General features: G+C 40.0%; 1 protein-coding gene across 11 annotated transcripts in view; it reads left to right on the top strand.

Moving 5' to 3' along the window:
• LOC144075152 (calmodulin-binding transcription activator 1-like) overlaps positions 1–21,958 on the top strand; it is a 57,094-nt gene that overhangs the window by 6,447 nt on the left and 28,689 nt on the right. For all 11 annotated transcript variants that reach the window (XM_077601937.1, XM_077601930.1, XM_077601936.1 and 8 more), the window contains exon 3: positions 4,940–5,043. In XM_077601937.1, coding sequence (XP_077458063.1) covers positions 4,940–5,043 — 104 coding nt within the window. The remainder of the gene's footprint in view (positions 1–4,939; positions 5,044–21,958) is intronic.

The following is a 21,958-nucleotide window of genomic DNA, read 5'->3' as shown; positions in this document are numbered from 1 at the left end:
CTTACAGAACTACAGAAATGAAGTCATTGGCAGGTTGCTCAGGTGGGCACAGCCTCTTCCATTTGGTACGTGGCTATCTTCACAATTAACCAAGGACATTCAAACTCATATTAAATAGGAATCAGCAGACAGCAGCTACCATTCGAAGTTATTACGATTAACCAGACACAAATTTCAACTGTTTTTTCTTTTACTCTTGAGCAGAAGCCAAACAGAAGCTTAAAGATTTTATGCCAAAACTGACCACTGTATAACATTAACTAAATGGAGGGACAGCTCAAAACTTTCTGGTTTCTGAGAGAATGAAAAATTGTAGGAAAAGCGTACTAGCGCAGTGCAGTACTTACATTATGGCTGACCATAGGCAGTTTAAATTATTACAGTGTGCGCTAACTCCCATCAAACATGAATTTGAGTGTGATTCTAGACACAACCGTATCCCATTTGCTGTATAAGAGCATTTCAGTCTTTATTTATACTTGCACCTCTTCTAAATTCTTTTTCAATTGAGCTGCACAGATGACTCTATAGTTCAAAATATTACACTTGAATGCTTAATATTTTCTACCACAAAACCAGGGGCGCATAGACCATCACGTGGCAACACGAAAGGGTTTGTAGAGCAATACTGTCATCTAGTGGCACTTGAAACTGACAGTGAAATTAAGATGAAACAAATTTTATAGGTGTTAATTTAACGAGTAGCCAAAACCTTGTTATATCAGTGTGAGCTCAAGTAAAAAATACTTAGAGTAAAATGCACAAGATTAGTTTGGACTCCAAAAGCAATTTTTCCAACTTATTTTTGGCTGATCTCCAGACAAAATGTTATTTCTATATTTAGAATCCTGCTAAAACGGTGCTGGCACTGTTAACCTTCCCATGGATAGCCCAACACTTCATTGATTTTTCCCACAATTCTTATCCTTGTTAGGGTCACTGAGGGTGTCATTCCCACATGACTTTGGGAAAAGGCTCACTACACCCTAGACTGGTCACCTGTCAGTCATTGGGCAGACGACCAATCGCACTTGACAACCTTGCCACTGAGCAGGAATTGAGGCCACACTGCCCACGCAGAAGTCAGGCTAGAGAAGCACTGCACCAGCCCAAAACTTTGGAGAACTAAAGTGCTGCTTTGCCACATGTCCCAGCGTCGTACAGCTCCACTGAGGATCATTTGGAACAGATGGAAGGCGATTACCCATAGTACCCAGGCTGAATATCTTAAAACGGGGATGCATTGTGAGAAATAACAGCAATCTCCAGGGTGCAAAAGCTCATCCGTAATGTTGGCCCTGTGTCGAGCAGGGAGCGGCGTCAGGAGGATGGGTTAATATGGCGATCGTGTCCATGAAGGTGTGCTTTGAAAGGGATTTCAGCACCAAGGTCACCGGTGGAAGAAAAAAAATGGCTCTGGGACAAATACTGTGATGTGTGTGCCTTGATTGGCAAGCACCGTGTGTGTTTGCATGCGTGCGCGCCTGGATGTGTTTGTGTGCAGAATGGCTTTGTTTGATGTGGTGGTTCTGGTACATTTCAAAGGCGAGGCTCTGATGAGAATTCTTCAGAACAGCAGGGGGAGGGAGGTGGGTTACCGCCAGGAGAGGTGGGGTTTAAACGCTGATTGGCATTCATGGCAGAGAGTCTGGAGCGCTGCTAAAAAAGAAATTAGGCTTTAACTAAGCTGCACCATTCAGCTGTTTAACTAAGCTGCGGCATCGTTCAGCTGTTTGAAATTCTGTCTTCTCAGGCCTTCTATTAATAAATGCATAATTGATTAGGGGCAGCATACGTGCTTGAACACACTTCCGCCAACACACATTGAGTACAAGACAAGTCCTTCCTCCTGTCCAGGAGCAGCGCTTATCCTCCTGTGCATCTTTATGCCGATGCACCTCTCGTCCTTGCAAAAATGTGACAGTGTAAATATTTCTCTGGCCTGCCAAATTTCTATTCCGCTTCTCATTGGCCGCATCGTCCGGTCTGAAACCTCCCACTCTTCCCTCGTTCTGTCATCGGCCCTCAGGTAGAGAATATAATCCCTATCTTCCCAGGAGAGTCATGAATGGACGCCCTCCACTCAAATGCTTATCAATAACCTTTGAGTGCACGCGCTCTTTGATTCCGAGCGGCATATCTGTTGGGTACACGCTCACAAATGGACACAGATACACTTGCACAAAATACCAGGGCCCTATCTTTGATAGGACATTTTGAAGTGGCCAGGTGATATTTTACTAATGCACAGAGGGATTTTTTTTTCCGCAACCTTCTTCTTCTCAGTATTTCATTGTACCTCTGTTTTGACAACTTGCCCTTTGCAGTGCAGTTTTGGTGTCAACATCGACTATGATTAGTGGTTGTGCGCTTATGGATCTCCCAAAAAGGGCAACAAATAACTTATATTGATGTTTTTTCCCATTACCTCACAGCAAGAAGGTTTTAGGTTTGATATTGCGTTAGCTTCCTTCCATAGTCTTAATTGACTCTTTCCCACACAAAAACCAATACAAAATAGATATGAAAATATTATTCATCCATTCATTTTCCATAACCACTTATCCTCACAAGATAATACTAACTACTATTTTTATATTTTATGCATTAGTGCTGTCAACGGATACGTAAACAACACCCTCAATAATAGGATTCTTTAGCACTTTAGTGGCTTGAGATCTGAGTGGACAAAACGTTTTTCTTAAAGTAATTTCCAAGGTGCATGAGGCGCTTACCCAGTCCTCCAAATTTGTGTCCTGTTGAGTTTACTGCAGCAGGGTGTTTTTACAGTGGTTATAAAACTTGGCTCTATCCTGTAAAAAATGCTTTTCAATGTAAAATAAAAATAGACTGAGATAAAGCACCGATAAGGTTTTTATTACAGTATTCAGTCTTCTTTGAAAATGAGTCTACCCACATGGAAGAGCTTGACAAGGCAATATTTGCCTAAATCTAAAAAGTGGTTAGACAGCAAGCGCCTCTGCTACACACAGCCGCTAGCCCTCAATTTTTCCAATAGGATTTAGGTCAGTGCTCTGGTTTGATTTGGATGTATGTTCACGGTCATGCAAGTCTAAAGAATATTTGTTTTGGGCAATAACTTATTGTGTATGGCAGTGTTTAGAGGACCACCACAATATTTAGAGCTACATTCACAACTCCTCACTTTGACTATTAATTTTTGATCGGGAAGCGTCACCCCCACCATGTTTTTTAACAATAGAACAATAGGGGATATTATATTTTTCCCATCTAATTGACTGTGCACCCTGAATTCCAATTTGCTGGAGTAGAACTGTTCCGGTAAAGCGCTCAAGACACTTATTCATCATTCATATAATCCATTAATAAAGCAATAAAACAAATCATGAATACATTAATTATTAAAACAATTATTACAATGATAAAAGAACAAAAGACAATTGTACATTCATGCACTAAATCCTTTTATGATCAGGTGTGCCGTATGGATGAAAAACTCGTAGATATATGGTAGGCTTTGTAAAGCTTAATAATATTTAAACATATTTTAAATAGTCGCTGTGTGTGAAGAGAGGGAGAATGACACATGTATTTGTAATTATAACAGTATGAAAAGAAAGAATGTTGGTGAATTTTTTGGGACTATTATAAAATACAACAAAAAAATTCGTCAATAGCATGACATCATGTTTAGGTGCCGTATCCTTTACAGATGTCATCAATAAATGATCATCTCTCAACATAGTACATACATTTGTTATTCTCAGTCCGTTGTCAATCTCTTCAGCTCCACAATGGAATTTCTAGTGGGAGTTTTTAACAGCAGCAAGAAAGTTGCAAATAGAGAAATTTCAGAAACCTTTGCTAATGTGTAGTAAATCAGTCCGTCTTTAAACAACGGCTGCATCAGAATGTGACAGGAGACAAGATGATCTGACACAGGAAACGTGTACAGTCAGACGTATCATCCACAGGGAAATGGGAAACAGATGCAGACAACCACCATTATAATGCGACATAAGGAAAGGAAGTAAATCCGAATGAAAGAAACAAAATGAAAGTGGACATAACAACATGCAAGCCATTACTAAAAAAAGAAGACTTAATAAATGATGAGACATGATGTAATATTGGCTTGAATCTCAAATTGTAAATCCCCTTGGGCATTTGAAGGCTCCATTCTTCTATTCAGTATGAGTGGAATTGGCTCCAAATAGATTGCCGTGTCCATATTCACTGTAAGAGAGAAAGCCCTTTAAGAATATTTTTGGGGAAAGTCAAGGCTGTGTGGCGCAGAGCCAGCCACAGTCTGCTGCAATATGGCGATTAAGCCTATGCAAGAATCTGCTCATAGCCACTCCACCAGGCTTTGAGTGAACAGTCAATAATTCTCAGAATTGTTAGCCATTATGCTTCGAGTCTTTGGGGAGGGGGGCTTCATTTAGGAGGTTTCCACATCATGATCAACATAGTCGTCATCATCATCATCATCATCACTATGTTACTGATTCGAGCATCATTTTCTTTCCTGTGATCTTACAAAACTATAACAAAGAGGATGATGCAATTGTACAAGATGGTTTCCAACTAAATGAACTCAATGTTTGATAATTGAGTTCCTCTTGGACCAAATCTGTATCGACATGGGCCTCGGGTTTATTGAGCGCCTGCTTTTCAAGACAAAAGTGTTGTATTCTGTCACCTCCTATACATTTCATGATTTAACTTAGTACCTTTTCTATAAAATTTGCCTTTCACAGCAACATGTGCGTTTGAATAACATGTAAAGACTGTGTTGCAGTAAATTTCATATGATTATGTACCCCAAAAAATTCTGAGGGATATTTATTTCTCGTTGATTAGCTAAAGTTAGTTTTTTTTCTGTAATAATTCTTCCTTCCCTTTAGACAACCAAGTAAATTTATCTTAACTCCACCTTGCTTCCCCTGCTTCACAGGTGAGCCAGGCCAGTTGAAAATCTACCTTCCCAAGAAGCTACTAGAGTGTCTACCCAAATGTTCCTCTTTGCCCAAGGAGCGTCATCGTTGGAACACTAACGAGGTGAGAATATGACATGCCTGTGAGGGAAATATACGTGGCAGTGAGATGAACTGTGTTTTGGCTGGTGACTCATTCCTAGCTGAAGTCACCATGAGGGCTGGATGAAGAGGAGGTAAACAAACATGAGGGTAGTTTTCCATTATATAAACCGAAAACTGCGACGTGAGGGAAGAAAATAAACATGCCAACTGAAGCTCACCCTTAAATGGCCCTGATTTGGGCAAAGGGTGTAAGGTAGTTTTGCTTCCCCAAAAGATATGCGCTAGGAACCGGTATGGTTTTTATCGAATTTAGGTGCATATATACACAATGTGCATTTAAAATTAAAATACTACTATTCAAGGACCGTACTTCACAACCAAACTTTAGACTGCAAAATGTTAGAATGGCTTAATGCAATATTAAATATATTTTGAAGCTATACAATTCCTGCTTCATTCGTTCAAAATCTGATGGCCTGATATCATATAAAATGTTTGCCAAGTACTAAACCAAAAAATAAGATACATGTTCATCATAGGGCAGCTTGATTGTGCTTGACCATTTGCTTCCAACTGTGTGGCCTTGGTGTGTTTCCTCGGTGCTTGTTTTTGAATCTCCGAGTATACCATCTTCTTCTTACTTTCCAAAAACATGTTCATGTAAGACTCTTAATTGTCTACTGCTGTGAAAGGGAGTCTGGATGCTTTTTTATTTCATTTATTTATTTTTTCAAGCTTTTTTTAATTCATTTTATTTTTCACAATTGCACAGTAACTAGTCCAGAGTAGTATACACAATCTCTCAGTTGGGATTGGTTTCAGGTGACTTGTGAAATAATGAGCACAAGCAGTAAAGAAAATTGGACGGATGGATAGTGGGTCAGCCAGTTGGTTGTTTGGATGGATGCTATTTTTTGGTTTTGTTGTTCCTGTGCAAGATGTTCTACCATGTTTCCACAGTCTCCACTTTAATGCACCAGTCCCCTTTTTTTCCCTGTACTACCACCAATAGAATTATTTTTGTCCCATCAGCTACATGCCGTGGAGCAAAAACAGAATTCTCTGGTTCTCATACCTTTTATGATCGCGCATCTCCGACCGCCCCAAACTGAGACGAGTATAGCTAAGCCAAGTTGTGCAATTCCACTTTTCAACTGTCTTTTTATGCTGCAAATGGAACAAACCATGGGTCAGTGGGAAAAAAAGTCTTAACATTGTTACTAGGCAACCGTAGACGCTGTACAACATGTTCTATTTTAGGCTCTATTGTATTTGGTTTTTGGGGCTTGTCTGTAAACCGTAGCGTAGATACTGTGTGTGATGTTGCTGGCAAAACAAAAGGAAGAACGAACAATGAAAAGCTATGTTTGATGCGTAGACAACTGAAGCATTGAACATGCACCTTTAGGATTTCAACATTTTGAGTTCTTTTTTTCCACACCTCATTAGTCAGCTAAAATGTGGGAGGTTTTAGGAGTTTTAGGACAGAATTCCTTCTAATCCTATATCAGTAAAAGTAGCCAATACTGATACATGTCAGTAAACTGTTGAACAAAATGTTCACTAGGTTGCAGTCCCCGTATCTACATTATTTTTCACGACTGGTTTGATGACTCATTTCATAAAAGCAAGATGTTTTTTCTGCTAAATTGAAATGCTAATTTAAAAATGTTGTTTTTTTAATAAGATAAAAAACCTAATCACAAAGCAATTGCTTGAGATATGTCCATTTTCATGTAAGGCTTAATAATTTCATCTTTAATTTTAAATGGGCAGAATAAAACAACTTTTATTTGATGTTCAAAAATTTTGGATAGTACTCAGTACAGTAGGGCGGCCTGGTTAGCGCGTCGGCCTCACAGCTCTGGGGCCCTGGGTTCAAATCCAGGTTACGTCCACCTGTGTGGAGTTTGCATGTTTTCCCTGCGTAGCTTTCCTCCGGGTACTCCGGTTTCCTCCCACAATACGGCCCGGAATAAGCTAGGACCCTAATGAGGATAAAGCGGTTTAGAAAATGAGAGACTCAGTACAGTAGTAGTAGGAATGTTTTTTTGCCAACATTTTATGGGGATCAGCAACATAATGAATAAATGGCCTTTTTTAAATCACTTTTGCGCCTTTTTTAAACCACTGACACGCATTCTTCACTAGTTAATTAAGTACCGAAATAGCACAACTGACGCCGAGATAGAATCAGCTGGTCCACATCAAGTAGACCCTATTTTCCTCTGGATGTTTTAAGACATGATTAATCAACATTCCTAATCATCAAATAATTAACAGCCTATTACTATTATCTTCTCTAATCCAAATACTGAAAGTAAGAAGTGTGGTAAAAAGTATGAGTGAAAGAAAATCTCTTATGCAGGCTTAATGGGTTGTCCAATTGCCGAACATGGGGTGATTTTCTAACAGAAAGCCAAATTAGTTTTGCTTCTTGTGCGTTTCCTTCCTGCAACTTTCCCTAGAATGCCTTCTCTGATGCTAATTTCACTTCTCATTATGCGCTCATGGATTCTATCAGCATTTGAAATTTACACCAGGGGGCAATAATATACTCGACTTAATATACACAATATCAAGAACGCCTACTGAGCCATTTCCCTACCCCACATGGGCAACCCTGACCAGCTATACTGTGCTCCTAATAATGAAGTTTTGTCCAAAGTTTTGCCCTTTTAATAAGTGGTGTGTGTTTTTTTTCTAGCCTGATGTAACATAACACATGACCAGTTTATGTTGTTTTCGGTCTGACAATTATTATTAAAAAGATTGTGCAGAGAAAAAGAATCAAAGTTTTGAAACTATTGGATACCTGTTTTGTTAAAACAATTGTGAATTGGGATTAACATACATGTTTTTTTTACAAAATTATATACTATTGACATCCAATTGAATACAAAGGAATCAGGCAAGACTCCAATATTGATTTCAAATCAGTTTCAAACTATTGTCAGACCTAAGCCAACAGAATTTTGCTTCTTCTCAACTCCACAGACTTGAATTTTGAGACAAAATATAGCTATCTACTCTAAACTGTCTAAAGCCTGAAAATGGATATGCATCACCGGTACTATTTTGTATATACCTCACATCGCTCGACAGCATTCATGGCGATGCGGTTGGCCTCTGTCGGGACATTTCCAACATGTGCAGGGTGAGCACTCCATTATGGATGAGTGTTTGTGTGTTTGTGCTATTGATTACCAGGTCCAGCATTATTATGCAATGCAAAGCTGATTTAGCTTGTGGTTTTTCTCTGAGGAAAGTCATTACATTTCTCATGCAATCCATCTCAATGAAGGTCATACTGTGAGTTAAGCAACAACGCTGAATGAAGAGCGGCCTCACATGAATAAGTGTAGGAATGTGTGTGGGTTTGTGTAGGGGTGTGAATGTATAGGTGTATGCGTGTCATATGCAACTGCATGAGCGTGAGTGGGTGAGGTAAAGTGGTGCCAATCACAAAAGATCTCTTATATTTACCCAATCATTGAGTCCTCTGCATTAAGCTTGACATTTTTTGAGATACTCGAGGGACAGAAGTCACTTAGAAAATTCATCATGTTACTGGAAAAAGGTCATCCATTGTCCAAGCCAAGTTTTAAATGTTATTTAAATCCAATAATGTTAATAAACACTACTTGCAATCCTATACATTTTCTTCTGCGCTAACTTGTTCTAAGCAGCCACCATGGCGGTGCATGACGTACACAATTTGGATTGATGTCACATGGTGCCGTGCCATCACAATGGCCATATGGTGGGGATAAAAAGCTGTGCTGCACAACACAAAGTAATTGAAGACAAGACTGGTGATAACATCACATCAAAACAATTGCGTTACCTCAAGGCGGCGGAATTATTCCGTCATGGGATTGGGATGAGACAGGTGTATTTTTGCGAAGGCCATTTGTGTACAGCCGTGAATTGTGAATTTACACTCCTTCGTCACCCAGTGTCTCTCAGGCAGCTCTCTCTGTCTCTCTCTCTTTCTCTCTCTCTCTTGCTTTCTTTGCTGAGAAGGCAGAGGCTCAGTTCAGGGGGAGGTTCGGTGTCCCTCAGTGAATTCCTTCAAAGATCCCCTTCCAACCAGGCAAAGTTAACTGCATATTTAAAGACACCATTGTGTCTTCTGCTCCTCCTGCTTGGTGTTTTCATTGGGCCAGCTGTGTGTGCTAAGATCTGTCCTGATATAGTATGTACTGTAGTTTATATTTCATCATGTATTCCACTCACCTCTGGCCATCTCTGGATAGTTGAGCTGGATTATCTGGTTGCTACTGCACCAAAAACTGATTTCCCTTTCCGTGTCTGTTGACATTAATCGTTCGGCGCACCACATGGAAATCAGCACCTAAAAGATAAACATCTGGTTATTACACACTGGCCGCAACATTAGGCACACCCGTACAGTCTAATTCTAAAGTTGCATGCAGTGCAATTTAGACCGTCGAGATTATTATTATAATCAAATCCAATCAGAAAATTTAATCGAATATTCTGCCTTTATCAATATAATGTGTTCAATTTTGATCGACACAGTAGAGAGGGATTGCATAATTGTTGTTAATGTCATTGTGGATCACAACATTCTAATTTTCACATCAGGACACAGTAACCGGTGGTGTAATGGTACGTTCTTCGGAATTGTGCGTTCAGTGCCCACTCAATGGCAGTGTGAACGTGAGTGTTAATGGTTGTCTGTCTCTCTGTATGAGCTCTGTGACTGTTTGGCTACAATTCCATGGTGTAATCTGCCTTCCCCTCTGGGGTCACATGGGGTAGGTTTTAGCTCCCTCTCCTTGTACATCATCAGGTAATAAACGTAATTTATGGATGGATTTCACATGTAATTACCATGGTGGTTTAATGGTTAGCATGTGTGTATGGTTCATAGTTAACAGTTCAAATCTCATCTCAAGGCTGGATGTTGAGCTGATATTTTTCATTATTATTTTTCACATTGCGTAGATGGATATGAAGAGAAAAAACTCAAAAAACAGACAAGATTAAATGTAAAATGTACACAAAATAATATATAAAATGATCAAAATAATACATATTAACATGACTACACATATTATGCATTGATATATTGAACTGTACTGTATTTAACTGTACTGCGCTATTTGATAGCTTCACAGTGCCAATATTCACTGTCCAAAATCTAAATCTAGGCTTTTAGCGTCAGCCAACTGTCAGTATGTGAACTTCGCCCCCCAAAAATGCAATTTACAAATTACACTTGCAGGGGTGTACTCTTTGTGACACATTAAATGGTTGCGACATTAAAACACAATACGTATTATTCTCTTTTGCTAATTCGGGTAAGTGGGGCTGTTCTAACAGCCATGTTGGCTAGAACACCTTTTGAGTCTAGAGTCTAGAAGAATGGTCATATATATGTGTGTCTTCAGGTGTACTGAAAGTGATGCTACACAATACGAATTTACACCAAACCATTTGGTACCATATTCCGGGATCCAGCACATCTTTGTGATTGCAGAGGTTGAACACTAGGCGAGTTCCCATAGCTGTGCTGTCAGACGAGTGTGATGCAGTCATGCAGCAACAATAGTTTGGCAACTAACGAATATGGAACGAAAGCACTTAAAAGTATGGCTGCATTTCTCCAAAAGTGACACATATTACACCCATTGCGACACCTCATTGCGCCTTCGTTGCTTAAAAAAAAAAAGTTGTAGTTCAAAAAAGCCTCTTCTACTCTTTCAAAAGAGAGTTTTCATCGCACTAGGAGATACAGTGTGTTGCGCGGAAGGCTTTGCTATTGCCTGAAAAAGTGGACATGTTAAGATTAGCAAACTATTAGAATTTTAAACTTAGATTATCCCAAAAAAGTTAAGGTGGGTAACATTAATGATATTTCGACCCCGATGTTTGTGCATTTTCAGCACTTTTAAAGACTCATGACCGTCCTAAAATTTCTCCCAGTAGATTGTTGGAATCATTGAAATTTTGCACACACACACACACACACACACACACATACACACACATATGTACCTCTATTAACTAATACAATTGCAGTTTAGCTTTGTCTTGCAATTTGTTGCACAGTTTTGCTCTGTATATTAAAACACTTTATTGTTGGATTTTTTTTAGATAATTACTAATGAATGAAATAACTAGATTATACAGAAGAACATATAGCTGTAATGAATGATTTTTACAGGCTGCCTGGGTATCTTTGGCTTGGAGAAAAGGCTGGTATAAGTGTGTGGCCACAATTAAAGCACATACTAGAATAAATAACAGCTAAGATTGCAAGTACTTATGAATATGAGATTGCAGTTTGGCCATTGTAGCATACGCCATCATTTGTAAGCTATGTCATCACACAGTATTTTGTGGATATGAATTTCCTGGTTCCCCTGCGTGCACATATATAGAAGAAAGAGAAGAAGCATTTGGATCCCATGCTTCTGATATACTAGTTACACCCAAGTCATGCAATCACCAATATGTCCTTGTTCTCACCTTTTTCTGGGCATGTCTATGCTTCACAAAGTGTTTGAGGTTATCTGTTTGTGCGTGAATTTGTTTCTCTCCTTGTGTGTGCAATGCCATATGATCCTCTGATCTCTGTTTTGTCACGCATGGTTCCCCCTGACACCTTGGCCTCCCACAAGCACTGAGCTGAAACCCCCGTTCATTTTGACTCCGTCCACTCCTCCTTCTGCTCTCTGTTCCTTCTCTTCCCTCCCTCCGTTTCTCTTTTGTGTATCTACTGATGTGTGAAATTATTCTGGGATGGAGGGATGGATTCCTCCCCAAAGGGCTGAGTGGAGGCGTGAGCCTTTTGTTCAATAATAGATTGGGGGTGTATGTGTATCTGTCCGTGCTAATAGACTATAGACTAGTTTTAGATAACAAACCATACTCAGGTGGACAGATGATAGTAAAGCTTTTTTTTTTCATCCATCGGGAATAACTTTTTCGATTGCAGTATATTGAATGTTGAGTTAAGTTTCAAAATGACAAACTTTTCATACTAACACATCCACATCCACACACAATAGTTAATTGACCAAGATAAAACTGCTAGTAACTTGTCGGTATTGTCGGCGAAACACTTTAAGTACAGGCACGTGTGTAATAATTGATTATTAAAGCGTCAGCTATTTTGATAGCTAGAATTTTTGTTGTTTACCTAAAAACATCGCAATTCTTGTAGTCCTCAATGAAATGTTAACGAATTGGATTTTGCTTGGGTAAACAATGACAGCCACAAAGCGGAATATTATTATAGTTATACTCTTGCATTGCATACTTTTTAGCTTCAATAGGCATTACAGCTAAAGTATTCAGAAATGAGTTATACAACGTAAATTGCGTGTGATTCATACATGAAATGATTAGTCGACTAAGTGAAAAAATAATCAGTGATCCAGCCGATAATTGTTTGTGGCAGCACTTAAGGAGATATATTTCTGGCGCTCTATTCATCATCCACAATATTCTTCGAGGGTGGTCTCACAGAAGTCTCATAAAATATGTTGAAGTCTATCAAAGGACAAATATATACAATACCTATAGGGCTCTAGTCAGTAATAACATTTATTTTTTTACCCTTTTAAAATCTTAAATATAACCCCCACAAAAATTCGTTTTCCAATTCCATAAATATGTACACGTGTTGTCGTAGAATAAAAGGCTTGTACCATAATTAGAAAGAATTGAGTGCCAGAATAACAGAAAAACGCAGATATTTTTCAGCTCATCAAATGACGGCACCACTCTTTGAGCGTAAAAAGAAATTGGAAAAACGAGGCAATATTTGGATGTGAATGATTCAAAATGAAAGAGCGAGCGTTTTTCTCTGGAGAACATTTGTGATGTTATCAGGATGCACTGCTTGCCGTGATAACGTGGAGATCTCGTCCAGCGTCTAGCCATGGGTGACGACAACATGATTGCTTGAATGAGGAGATCAAAACGAATATATATTTAAGACTACTGCCCCATTTACTCTGTTGCCATGGTAACCATGTACGTGTGAGTCTGTGTGTATTTGTGCTAATGGCATGATCAATGTTGCAAGTGTGACACGAATGGACACCATGATTGTGTGGTACATTTAGAAATGATCAGAGAAAGATATAGTCAAGAAGCGGGAGTGTAATGCCGAACATATTTCAAACATAAAAGAAAAACAGCGGATGAAAGACAAAAGTAGTGTTTGCAAACATTATCCTCCTTTGAGCACTTTGGGTTCTAAACTCATACAAAGCTGATGAGGCTAAAGCTGTGCATACTTGTTTGGCAATGAGGGTGGAAGATAAATATTTCATTCTTGTCATCGCCGTTGTTTGTAAGCCATTAAGCCGATATCTGCCGTTAAATATGCATTGGATTGTATTGGCCGTGTTTTAGCAGAGATACTGTATGCTCCATTCTCCTCGCATAGGTAACACATGGCAGGAGATATGTCTTGGAAATAATTTACACCGGGGGGATGATATTAAATGTCAGCTAGCAGAGTGTGGAAAACTGCTACGGATCCATTATGGAAACTCCGAATGATTCCATGAGCAGACAACCAGTTTTCGGGGCCTCTGCTATTTTGAAGGGTGTCCTTGATTTATGACTTTGATGCGAGACTTGCTAATGTCCAACTCACTCTGGCACGAGGCCGCGTGAAAAGCTGACACACTCCATTTTGTCAGCCGTGTCGGAGCAAAGATAAAAGAAGCGTGCTTTGTGGAAACTTACCGAAATGTTCTTTTTTAAAAGAAAATGGATGTGCTGTTCATGCACTGGTAGGATTTATTGTATGCCTGTCAGTGCATGCTTATGTGTGTGTGTGTGTGTGTGTGTGTGTGTGTGTGTGTGTGTGTGTGTGTGTGTATGTGCGTGTGTGCGTGTGTGTGTGTGTGTGTGTGTATGTGCGTGTGTGCGTGTGTGTGTGTGTGTGTGTGTGTGTGTGTGTGTGTTTGTCTCCTGAAGCGTGCCCATGGCTCCAACCTCTCCAGTTGACATTGAGAACTCTGCTGTTACCGTTTACCAGTGTAAAGCACAATTTAATGAGAGGGCATAGAAGCCAAAACACTGACATGCAAACACACATATGCTCAAGTGTATTCACCCACGCACACGCGTGCACAACACACAGCCTATAAAACCATAGTGTTTTTCCTCAGCCCCTTATGTTGATTCCTATTCTTTTATTTTTAATTATCTCTCTGTCTTTTAGTTTGAGAAATATTTTATGTTTGGAGAGCTCCAAGTTATAATCACTAATTAGTCCTCTAGGCTCTCTGTCTCCTTCTTCTTAGTCTGTATCTCTTTCCATCTAGTTCTCTCTCTCTTTCTCTCTCTCTCTCTCGCTCTATGTGAGTCACACTTAGCCCAATTAACACCCAGCGTCAATTTGTGCCTGTTTTGACATTCTATTTCTCCTCAACTTCAAACATTGTCTCTACCCCGCTGACCCGACTGGCAACAGAAACCAAATGCAATGCAATGCACCCCAAAAAAGTTTGATTAATTAAATTCATAGGTGCAATCTCCTCGTGGCCGTGTGTAATTAACCCACCCGCCTTAGATGTGACTGTGCACCCAATGTGTTAATGGGGTTTCACAGATTGTTTGGATCAGTGTTTCAGTGGTTCTCACTGCAGTCCACCAGGGGATGGGATTCACCATTTTACAAGTCCTCCCTTCCCCTCCCTCACATTCTGCTCATGCTCTATTTTCTGCATGTGGCGCAGACCCTCTATTTATCTTGCCTGCTTTAATTTGACACAAAATATTGTTAACTGGAGACACAGAGATATATTAAACCGTGGGAATGTGTGACTGCGAGTGTGTGGGTGTTGTGCATGAGCCTTGGCTTGGCTTGGCTTGGCTTGCTTTTTGTGTGACTGCATGTGTGTGCGACTTTTTGATTCAGGTCCTTGTTAAATTCTGAGACCAAGTGGAAAAAATTCCAGCCGTGTCCTTTAATGAGAAGTCAGACTGTTCAGTGGATACAATATGGTTTGTATCTGTAATGTCCTCACATAGAACCTCTGTATTATCTAAGTCCAGTGTAAATTAGATTTAATTCACGAGAGAGAGATAAAGCATTCAAATGTAAGATCATTGTCCCCCTTGTCCGAGTACCTGCTCAGTGTGTGTATGTGTGGCTAGAACTTTGTCCAGAATACTTTACAACTTCGATAACTTTGTGCTCACTGGACTTTGTAGCTCCAAAGTTTACTTCACTCATCATGAATAAATGTGTACATCATTAAAATACTCGTATTCAGTGTAGATAACCAGATAAATTGACTACTGCTGGAGGAAAAACCTTTAAAAAAGATTGAAAAGAGCATTGTACAGTATGGTAAAGTTGGGTCTTAAGAAGAAAAAAAATATTTCACGTCGTGTTGATTTCATTGAGTTACATATGCCGGAAATGAGTATTGACAGACAGCTCAAGGACGTCTTCTATTAATTAACAGAAGATCCATTTCATCTGTGTAGTCACTCACCTATTGCTATTCATTCAACGGAATCCTATCTTAGTGTTGTGCTGTCAATAAATTGAGACAGAATCCTCGATATTACCTTAAGAGAATGTTCATCTGCTGACATTTAGGTTTGGTGGTGCTCTGAAATTATTTATAAAATGTTTTAAAAAAGCTCTTTTAAATGAGTGAAATGTAGAAGTTTCTGCGCACATCAATAGTTGCTTGTGTTCACTTATCCAAAACAAGTGAAATTAAATATAAACACACTGGGTGGTTTTCATAGCTACAGCAAATCTGAAAAGTTCATAATTCAGCCTGTGGAAAAATATGACATGGTCATGTAATTCAATGTGTTTAGTCTTGGTATAATATGGCAAGAACAGTATGAATTATTAATCCTCCCCAGCAAATAAATGCACGCATGACTCTCTAAATAGGAACCGTGTTAAAATGCGCTCATTTCAATGTGGTCAGTCATTTTTACTGGTGTAAATTAATCTACGTGAAACCTTAAAATAATACTCAGAAAAATATATATTGCTCTTGTTATTAGGTTAATCCAGGGTCTACCCTTCCTCTCATCCGAAGTCATCTCGGATAGACTCCAGCTTCCCTGTGACCTTGAACACTATAAGTGGTTTAGAAAATGGATGGCGAAACCATTATTCATACTTTAACAGCTCGTGTTGTCATGCCATCTCTCCCAGAATTAGAACTAAATGAAGAACACATGGTGCACTTTATTAGGGATGCGTGAGGTACTATTTTTATGGGTCCAGTAAAGTTGAGATCGTCGATAGAAAAGCAATGAAAGAGTCAAGCTTTACTGAGCATCCAATTTGTGTTCTTAAGCCATAACTATACTATTTACAAACTGTAATTGCCTGTTAGCTGCAGATTGCTAAATTGCAATGCGTTCCTACGTATTAACACAATTCCATCCTCCATATCTTTCACCCGATTTCACATCCAATTTTAGATTCCCAAAAAACCTTTCACAGCATTCCTCAAATTTATCATTCGAGAAACACTATTGACTGGCAATCTACTCAGGGTTTACTCCAACATTTCACCTAAACTCAATTGGAATTGTCTCCGGCGCACGGATGGGTTGGAAACGATGACTGTGCATTTGTCAACGTTATATATTTTTTTCGTTCTCTTTTTTTCTTTTTTACTTCAAACTGGTGCAGAGTTACTGTGGTGGAAGGTACATGGACCTGTCACCTTCAATAATCTGCTGAGCTATGTTTCCGCTAAGGACAGCAGAGGACAGCTGAATATGAAAGTGAAAGTCTTCCTGTTTTCAAAATATGCACCATTCATGAAACAAAGTAAAGATGAGAGAGAGTATGCTTTCCTGCTGTGACTAACTTGCTATCCCAACAATATCCCATAAATGGACTCCATATTTAGATGGAGTGTAAATATATACTGTTTCTCATGTATACCTACCGGGGTGAAAAATTGTGTCCGTGTAGTGCATCCGCTTTCAATTTCCGAGGCCAAATGTGAACAGTTCCACTCTGGAGACACGCAGTATTTGTCCAGAGTGTTCTCCCATCAAATGGGCATTCTAGCAGCTATCACATATTTCTCAGTCTGCCCATGGCTGTCCCTCATCCTCCCTCTTCCTCCTCCCTCCTGCTGATGTAGGAAATGTCTACTCCCATAGCGAGGGTGTTTGTAACGGTCAGTGTAATCAAATTTCACTGATTCCTTGGGGATTAAAGAGTGTGTGTTTGTGTATGCTTGTTGGATATTAGCTTTGCACCACGTCGGAATTGTATTCCTGCACTGCCATTAGTCTAAGACGAGCTCAGCTGTAATAAAATATCCATCATCTTGTTCTCTAAGGAAGAACTTTGCCAATGACGCCGATGCTGCATTTGCATACCAGCGCCGCATATATTTAAATTTTGGCTGTATCGTATAAAGCAGTAGGTGGGTGGGAGATTGATAAACACATTTTCAAATGAGAGCACCTCATTTGTATCCTAGCCAAACGACAAAATATGATTCACTCCTCTCTTTGGGTGTTTGACAGATAAATATTTTGTCCACAAAATTTTGTTTTGCTGGAAGAAAGCAAGCATTACAGTTGTAAAGTAGCACTGCTTGCATATCACAGTGACCAGTTGGCAGTACATACACTGTATGTTCTGCCAGTGTCGTTTTTGTAGCTTGTTCTCTTAAAGGCCTTAACATTGTCCAATACACAACAGCAGGGTCAATATTAGTGTTAAATGGCTGCTCTAAACGGCAGGCGGAATTCAGACGACACAGTCCATTGCAGTTCCTACGAGGTGGAACGTTATCCTGGCGGGATATATCTGACGTCAAACTCTTTTACCCTCCAGAAGAACATTAAATTAGAGCAATTATTTTCCGACAGGGCGACATCTTTGCATATAACTTAATGGACGAAAAGAAGCAGATTTAAGCAAACAAAGGTCGTGATAGCCTCCACGCTGCCAACGATCTCATACAGTGAGAAGCAGAACCACTCCTGTCTGATGATAAAAATATTGCTTCTTTACACAACCCCCAATTTGTTATTTATATGCAGTACATGTATGTTACATCATGTTTAAAGATAGCTAGCACACTTTGACTCCCACTGCATGAATCACGGTACTTAAGCACCAGACTTTATTTTTTGCAGTGCATCATCACAGTGCCATTTGGAGTCCTTTTAGATGTATAGCAAACATTTCTGAAGTCCTTATGCCGTTGTATATGTTCCTAACAATTGCCGACTGCAGTGGATGATGGGAACTTGTCTTTCATGATCTGCTTTCATCCAAACAAACATCAAACAAGGCCCGGATTCTGTTGACTTCTGATTTGTAGTCAAAGTCAACAAGTCGGGTAAATTAGTATTCTGGGATTAAAAAATGATGTATTTAGACAGTGATAAACATTACCATCATAAAGTGTTATTGCTGATATAAAAGTGACAGCCATTCCACAAGCTGGAAATCATCAGAATTGGAAGTGTGAAAGGTTTATCACATTTTTCAGTACAGTGAAAGAATGAGTAGGGGTGGGGGGTGGCATAGTAACGCTCTATTCAGCTCCAGCGCAAGGATTCGTCCTTGACAAAGACGCATCACACTGAGAACAAGTCAGTCAACAGAACTAGCTTGATAACCTGCAATGTTAGCTTTTCCTTATGATTGGTTTTACTCCAGACGCCTCGCTCCCTGCATGCAGCCGCTCGCTTTGTTGGCAGAAGAGGAGATAAACTCGAGCTACTTCTACTCTCCATCTGTATAATGGTGCTTGTCTCTCCTAGTTTGTTTTTGAGGCCTGAGAATAATTAAATATGCATGGCTTCAGCATGTGGGGCGAGGCAAGTTTTTTGCTCACAACAACGCACAAATGACATGAAATCTTTATTTGTTTGAGACAAACAGAATTGATTTCGGAGCGAGAGACATGACGCCGCATGAGCTCGGGCGGCCGGCATCATTTGTATGTTTTGCGAGAGGAATTGAGTCCGCACGCATCTACTATGTACTGCTCGTCCATATGAGGCCGGCGAGAAGACAAACCTAAGGATCACAGCAGAGAGCCATTTTTCAAATGTATTCATTAAACTCCCAAATGCTCCCCTTAACGAATGTAATTAGAATATGGTAATGAGAGAGGGTTGAACCAGGGAGTGTTGTATTACGCTCAGCAGCACACAGTGAGGATGCGAGAGACAAACAGAAAAGGGAACCACAGTAAAAGGGTTAGAGGAGAGAGAGACTGACTGACAGGGTGCCAATTTGTGTCTCGTTGTAAACAAGTATTTATGCCAATGAGAGATGGCACACACTATTTTCATTCATTCTCCATAACTATCGCACAGCAAACCTGCTCAATGACGCAGTAGAAATGGGCAGGCCGCTGAGGGCACTTTGACACGTGCTTCTGAGAGACATCGGGGGTTAACATAACCACTGGAGAATTTTTCGCCCCGACTTCCCATCGCCACGCAGCCATCCATCATTTTTGACTTTCAAACCGACATCTCAGCGCGCGGTCTCCTGCTTGACTTGGTGAGAAATTTTTGAGGAGTCTGACAGTCTTTATTCAAGACGCCCCACGGCACAGCGGGGGTCCTGGCATTGTGTTTGACACCACACACCTGTTGCCGTCTTTGATGTGTTCATCCCCTCCTGCCGAGCGAGATGGGGGGGTTGTTCTCCTCAAATGCAAATGCAAGATAGAAGGAAGGGGAGAGATGGAAGGTGCATAACTCAATCTTGATTGATGTTCCCTTGGTAGATTAGGCCGGCCTCTCCTATGCATTTAGGCCTATGCTAAAAAAGTTGGAGCTACTTTTTGTACACGGCAGCAAACTTCTCTGTTGTGTAATGAGAGGCAAACAAGACAGGAGGATAGGTGGAGGGTACAAAGGTCTGAATAAACGGGGAGGGAGAAAAAGGAGAGTGACAATGTCACCATAAAACTGTCACTTCCGTGGATAGAAGCCACACCACCAGATTCTTCAGAGACGCAGTGGGTGTACGTTGGGGAAGACCTATGTAACCCAGCATGCATAAGTTATGACATGGTCACGGTGTGCTGTTTATATTCATGTCTCTTGTGGGGTGATGAATGTGATGCAGGTGACTCTTGACCAACTAGGGGACAGGACTGGGCCTCTGCTTAATGTGACAAATCACTCTCCAATGACTGGCCACCACCAAATACTGTATGTGTCCACACGTATGTGGTCATTCATTCATTCTCCAAACCGCTTATCCTCACAAGGGTCACAGGGGCTGCTGGAGCGTATCCCAGCTAACTATGGGCACCCTGAATCGGTGGTCAGCCAATCGCAGGGCACAAGGAGACAGACAACCATTTGAGCTCACACTCATACCTAGGGGCATTTTAGAGTGTTCAACCAGCTTACCTTGCATGTTTTTGGAATGTGGGAGGAAACCGGAGTACCCGGAGAAATCCCACGCAAGGGGAGAACATGCAAACTCCACATCGTGAGTGCTGGAGAATAATTAAGTTTGAAGGTAAGAATTCTAAGCTCTCCCAGATGGCTGAAGAAAGAATACAAAGTATCAAAACAATAATTAACTAATATTTCAGGTTAGTTCATAACCTGTCATGTGCGCCCAAAACTTTACAGTGTTAAAACTAGACTCTAAATTGTGTACAATAATTACAAGTACTCCTGCTAAACAAAATAGGCAACAGAGAATGTAAACAAAAATCAAACTATGGCAAAAAAATGGCCACCCACAAGCTTAACAAGTAGTAAAATTGAACAAAGCCTACAATTTGTATGCATGTGTGCACGCATTTGTGTATGACTATGCACATGTACACGTATGTAAGTGTGTGCTGCCCAATGGGTGATTAGGTGTTTATATGATAAACACAAGGCAGGCTTGAGAGGAATTCTGATCAGGGGCTTTGCAACAGTTGTTATGGAAACAGCATTAAGCAGCTGTATTAGCCAGTAGAGGTAATATAGAGGCTGTTGAATCTAACAAACAGTGGCGAGAACGGCAATTTGGGAATATTATACAAACTACACATTATTGCTCTGGTGTACAATAGCCTTGATGAAATTTTAATTGTGCGGCTAGAACAGAACAAAATGATCCATGTCGTAATTCAATGTCTGCCTATCTTTCTGTTTAAGAGCTTTTATTAATTAACCAGACCAGAGGAATAGAGTGCAAACAAGACATTATTGGACTGGTTTACAGCCGACATAGAATCTTTAATGGCGGTAGGAAGTGCAACATAACTTGGTCTGTTTAGATCTGGCCTTATTACACACTTTGACGATCTGAGCTTCTTAAAAAAGGTAGCCTCTGTGTTTTTGCTAATCTTAAAGGTCAATAAATAATGATTACAGACTATATATATATAAGTGATGGCAATTTTGTACTGGGTTAGTCACAGGCACTTAAAATGATAGCAGTTGTGAGCTAACATCTTGGTTAATTCTGAACAAACACATAGCCAGTTAAGGTGTGCACACACACATATTTTCAATAGGTTGTAGTAGTAGTGATAAAGTTTGAAAGTTACTTATTTTGGCCATGAAAACCTTTAAAAATGACACTGGTTTGTAGATTGTTTGGCTCCACTGTGAAAAACAGCTGTGGATGATGACACGGCCATTGGACACTTATAATGGATTATCGATCAGCTGTCCTTCTGTCAATGCAGTTTTGCATATTAAAGCTGAGTGTAAAATCTGTGGTGAGCAAATTGCTGAAGTAGGATCCCGCAGAAGTCTGAATGGGAGGTTATTATGGAGACTATGCCAATCCGTGTCAAGATTTTTACAAGGTTCATCTAAAAGTGCACAGTGGTATTGGTGGTGTTGAGAACAAATACCAACATCAGCAAACCTCCCCCAGTATTGCTAATGCAGTATCTTTGCTCCATATATGTAAAGAAGACAAAGGCAAAAATGGACTGTGGGTA

Source organism: Stigmatopora argus, chromosome 6 (genome assembly GCF_051989625.1).
Source record: "Stigmatopora argus isolate UIUO_Sarg chromosome 6, RoL_Sarg_1.0, whole genome shotgun sequence".
NCBI lineage: Eukaryota > Metazoa > Chordata > Actinopteri > Syngnathiformes > Syngnathidae > Stigmatopora > Stigmatopora argus.
The sequence above is the reverse complement of the archived record's forward strand: the minus strand, read 5'-3'. Positions and strand labels throughout refer to the sequence as shown.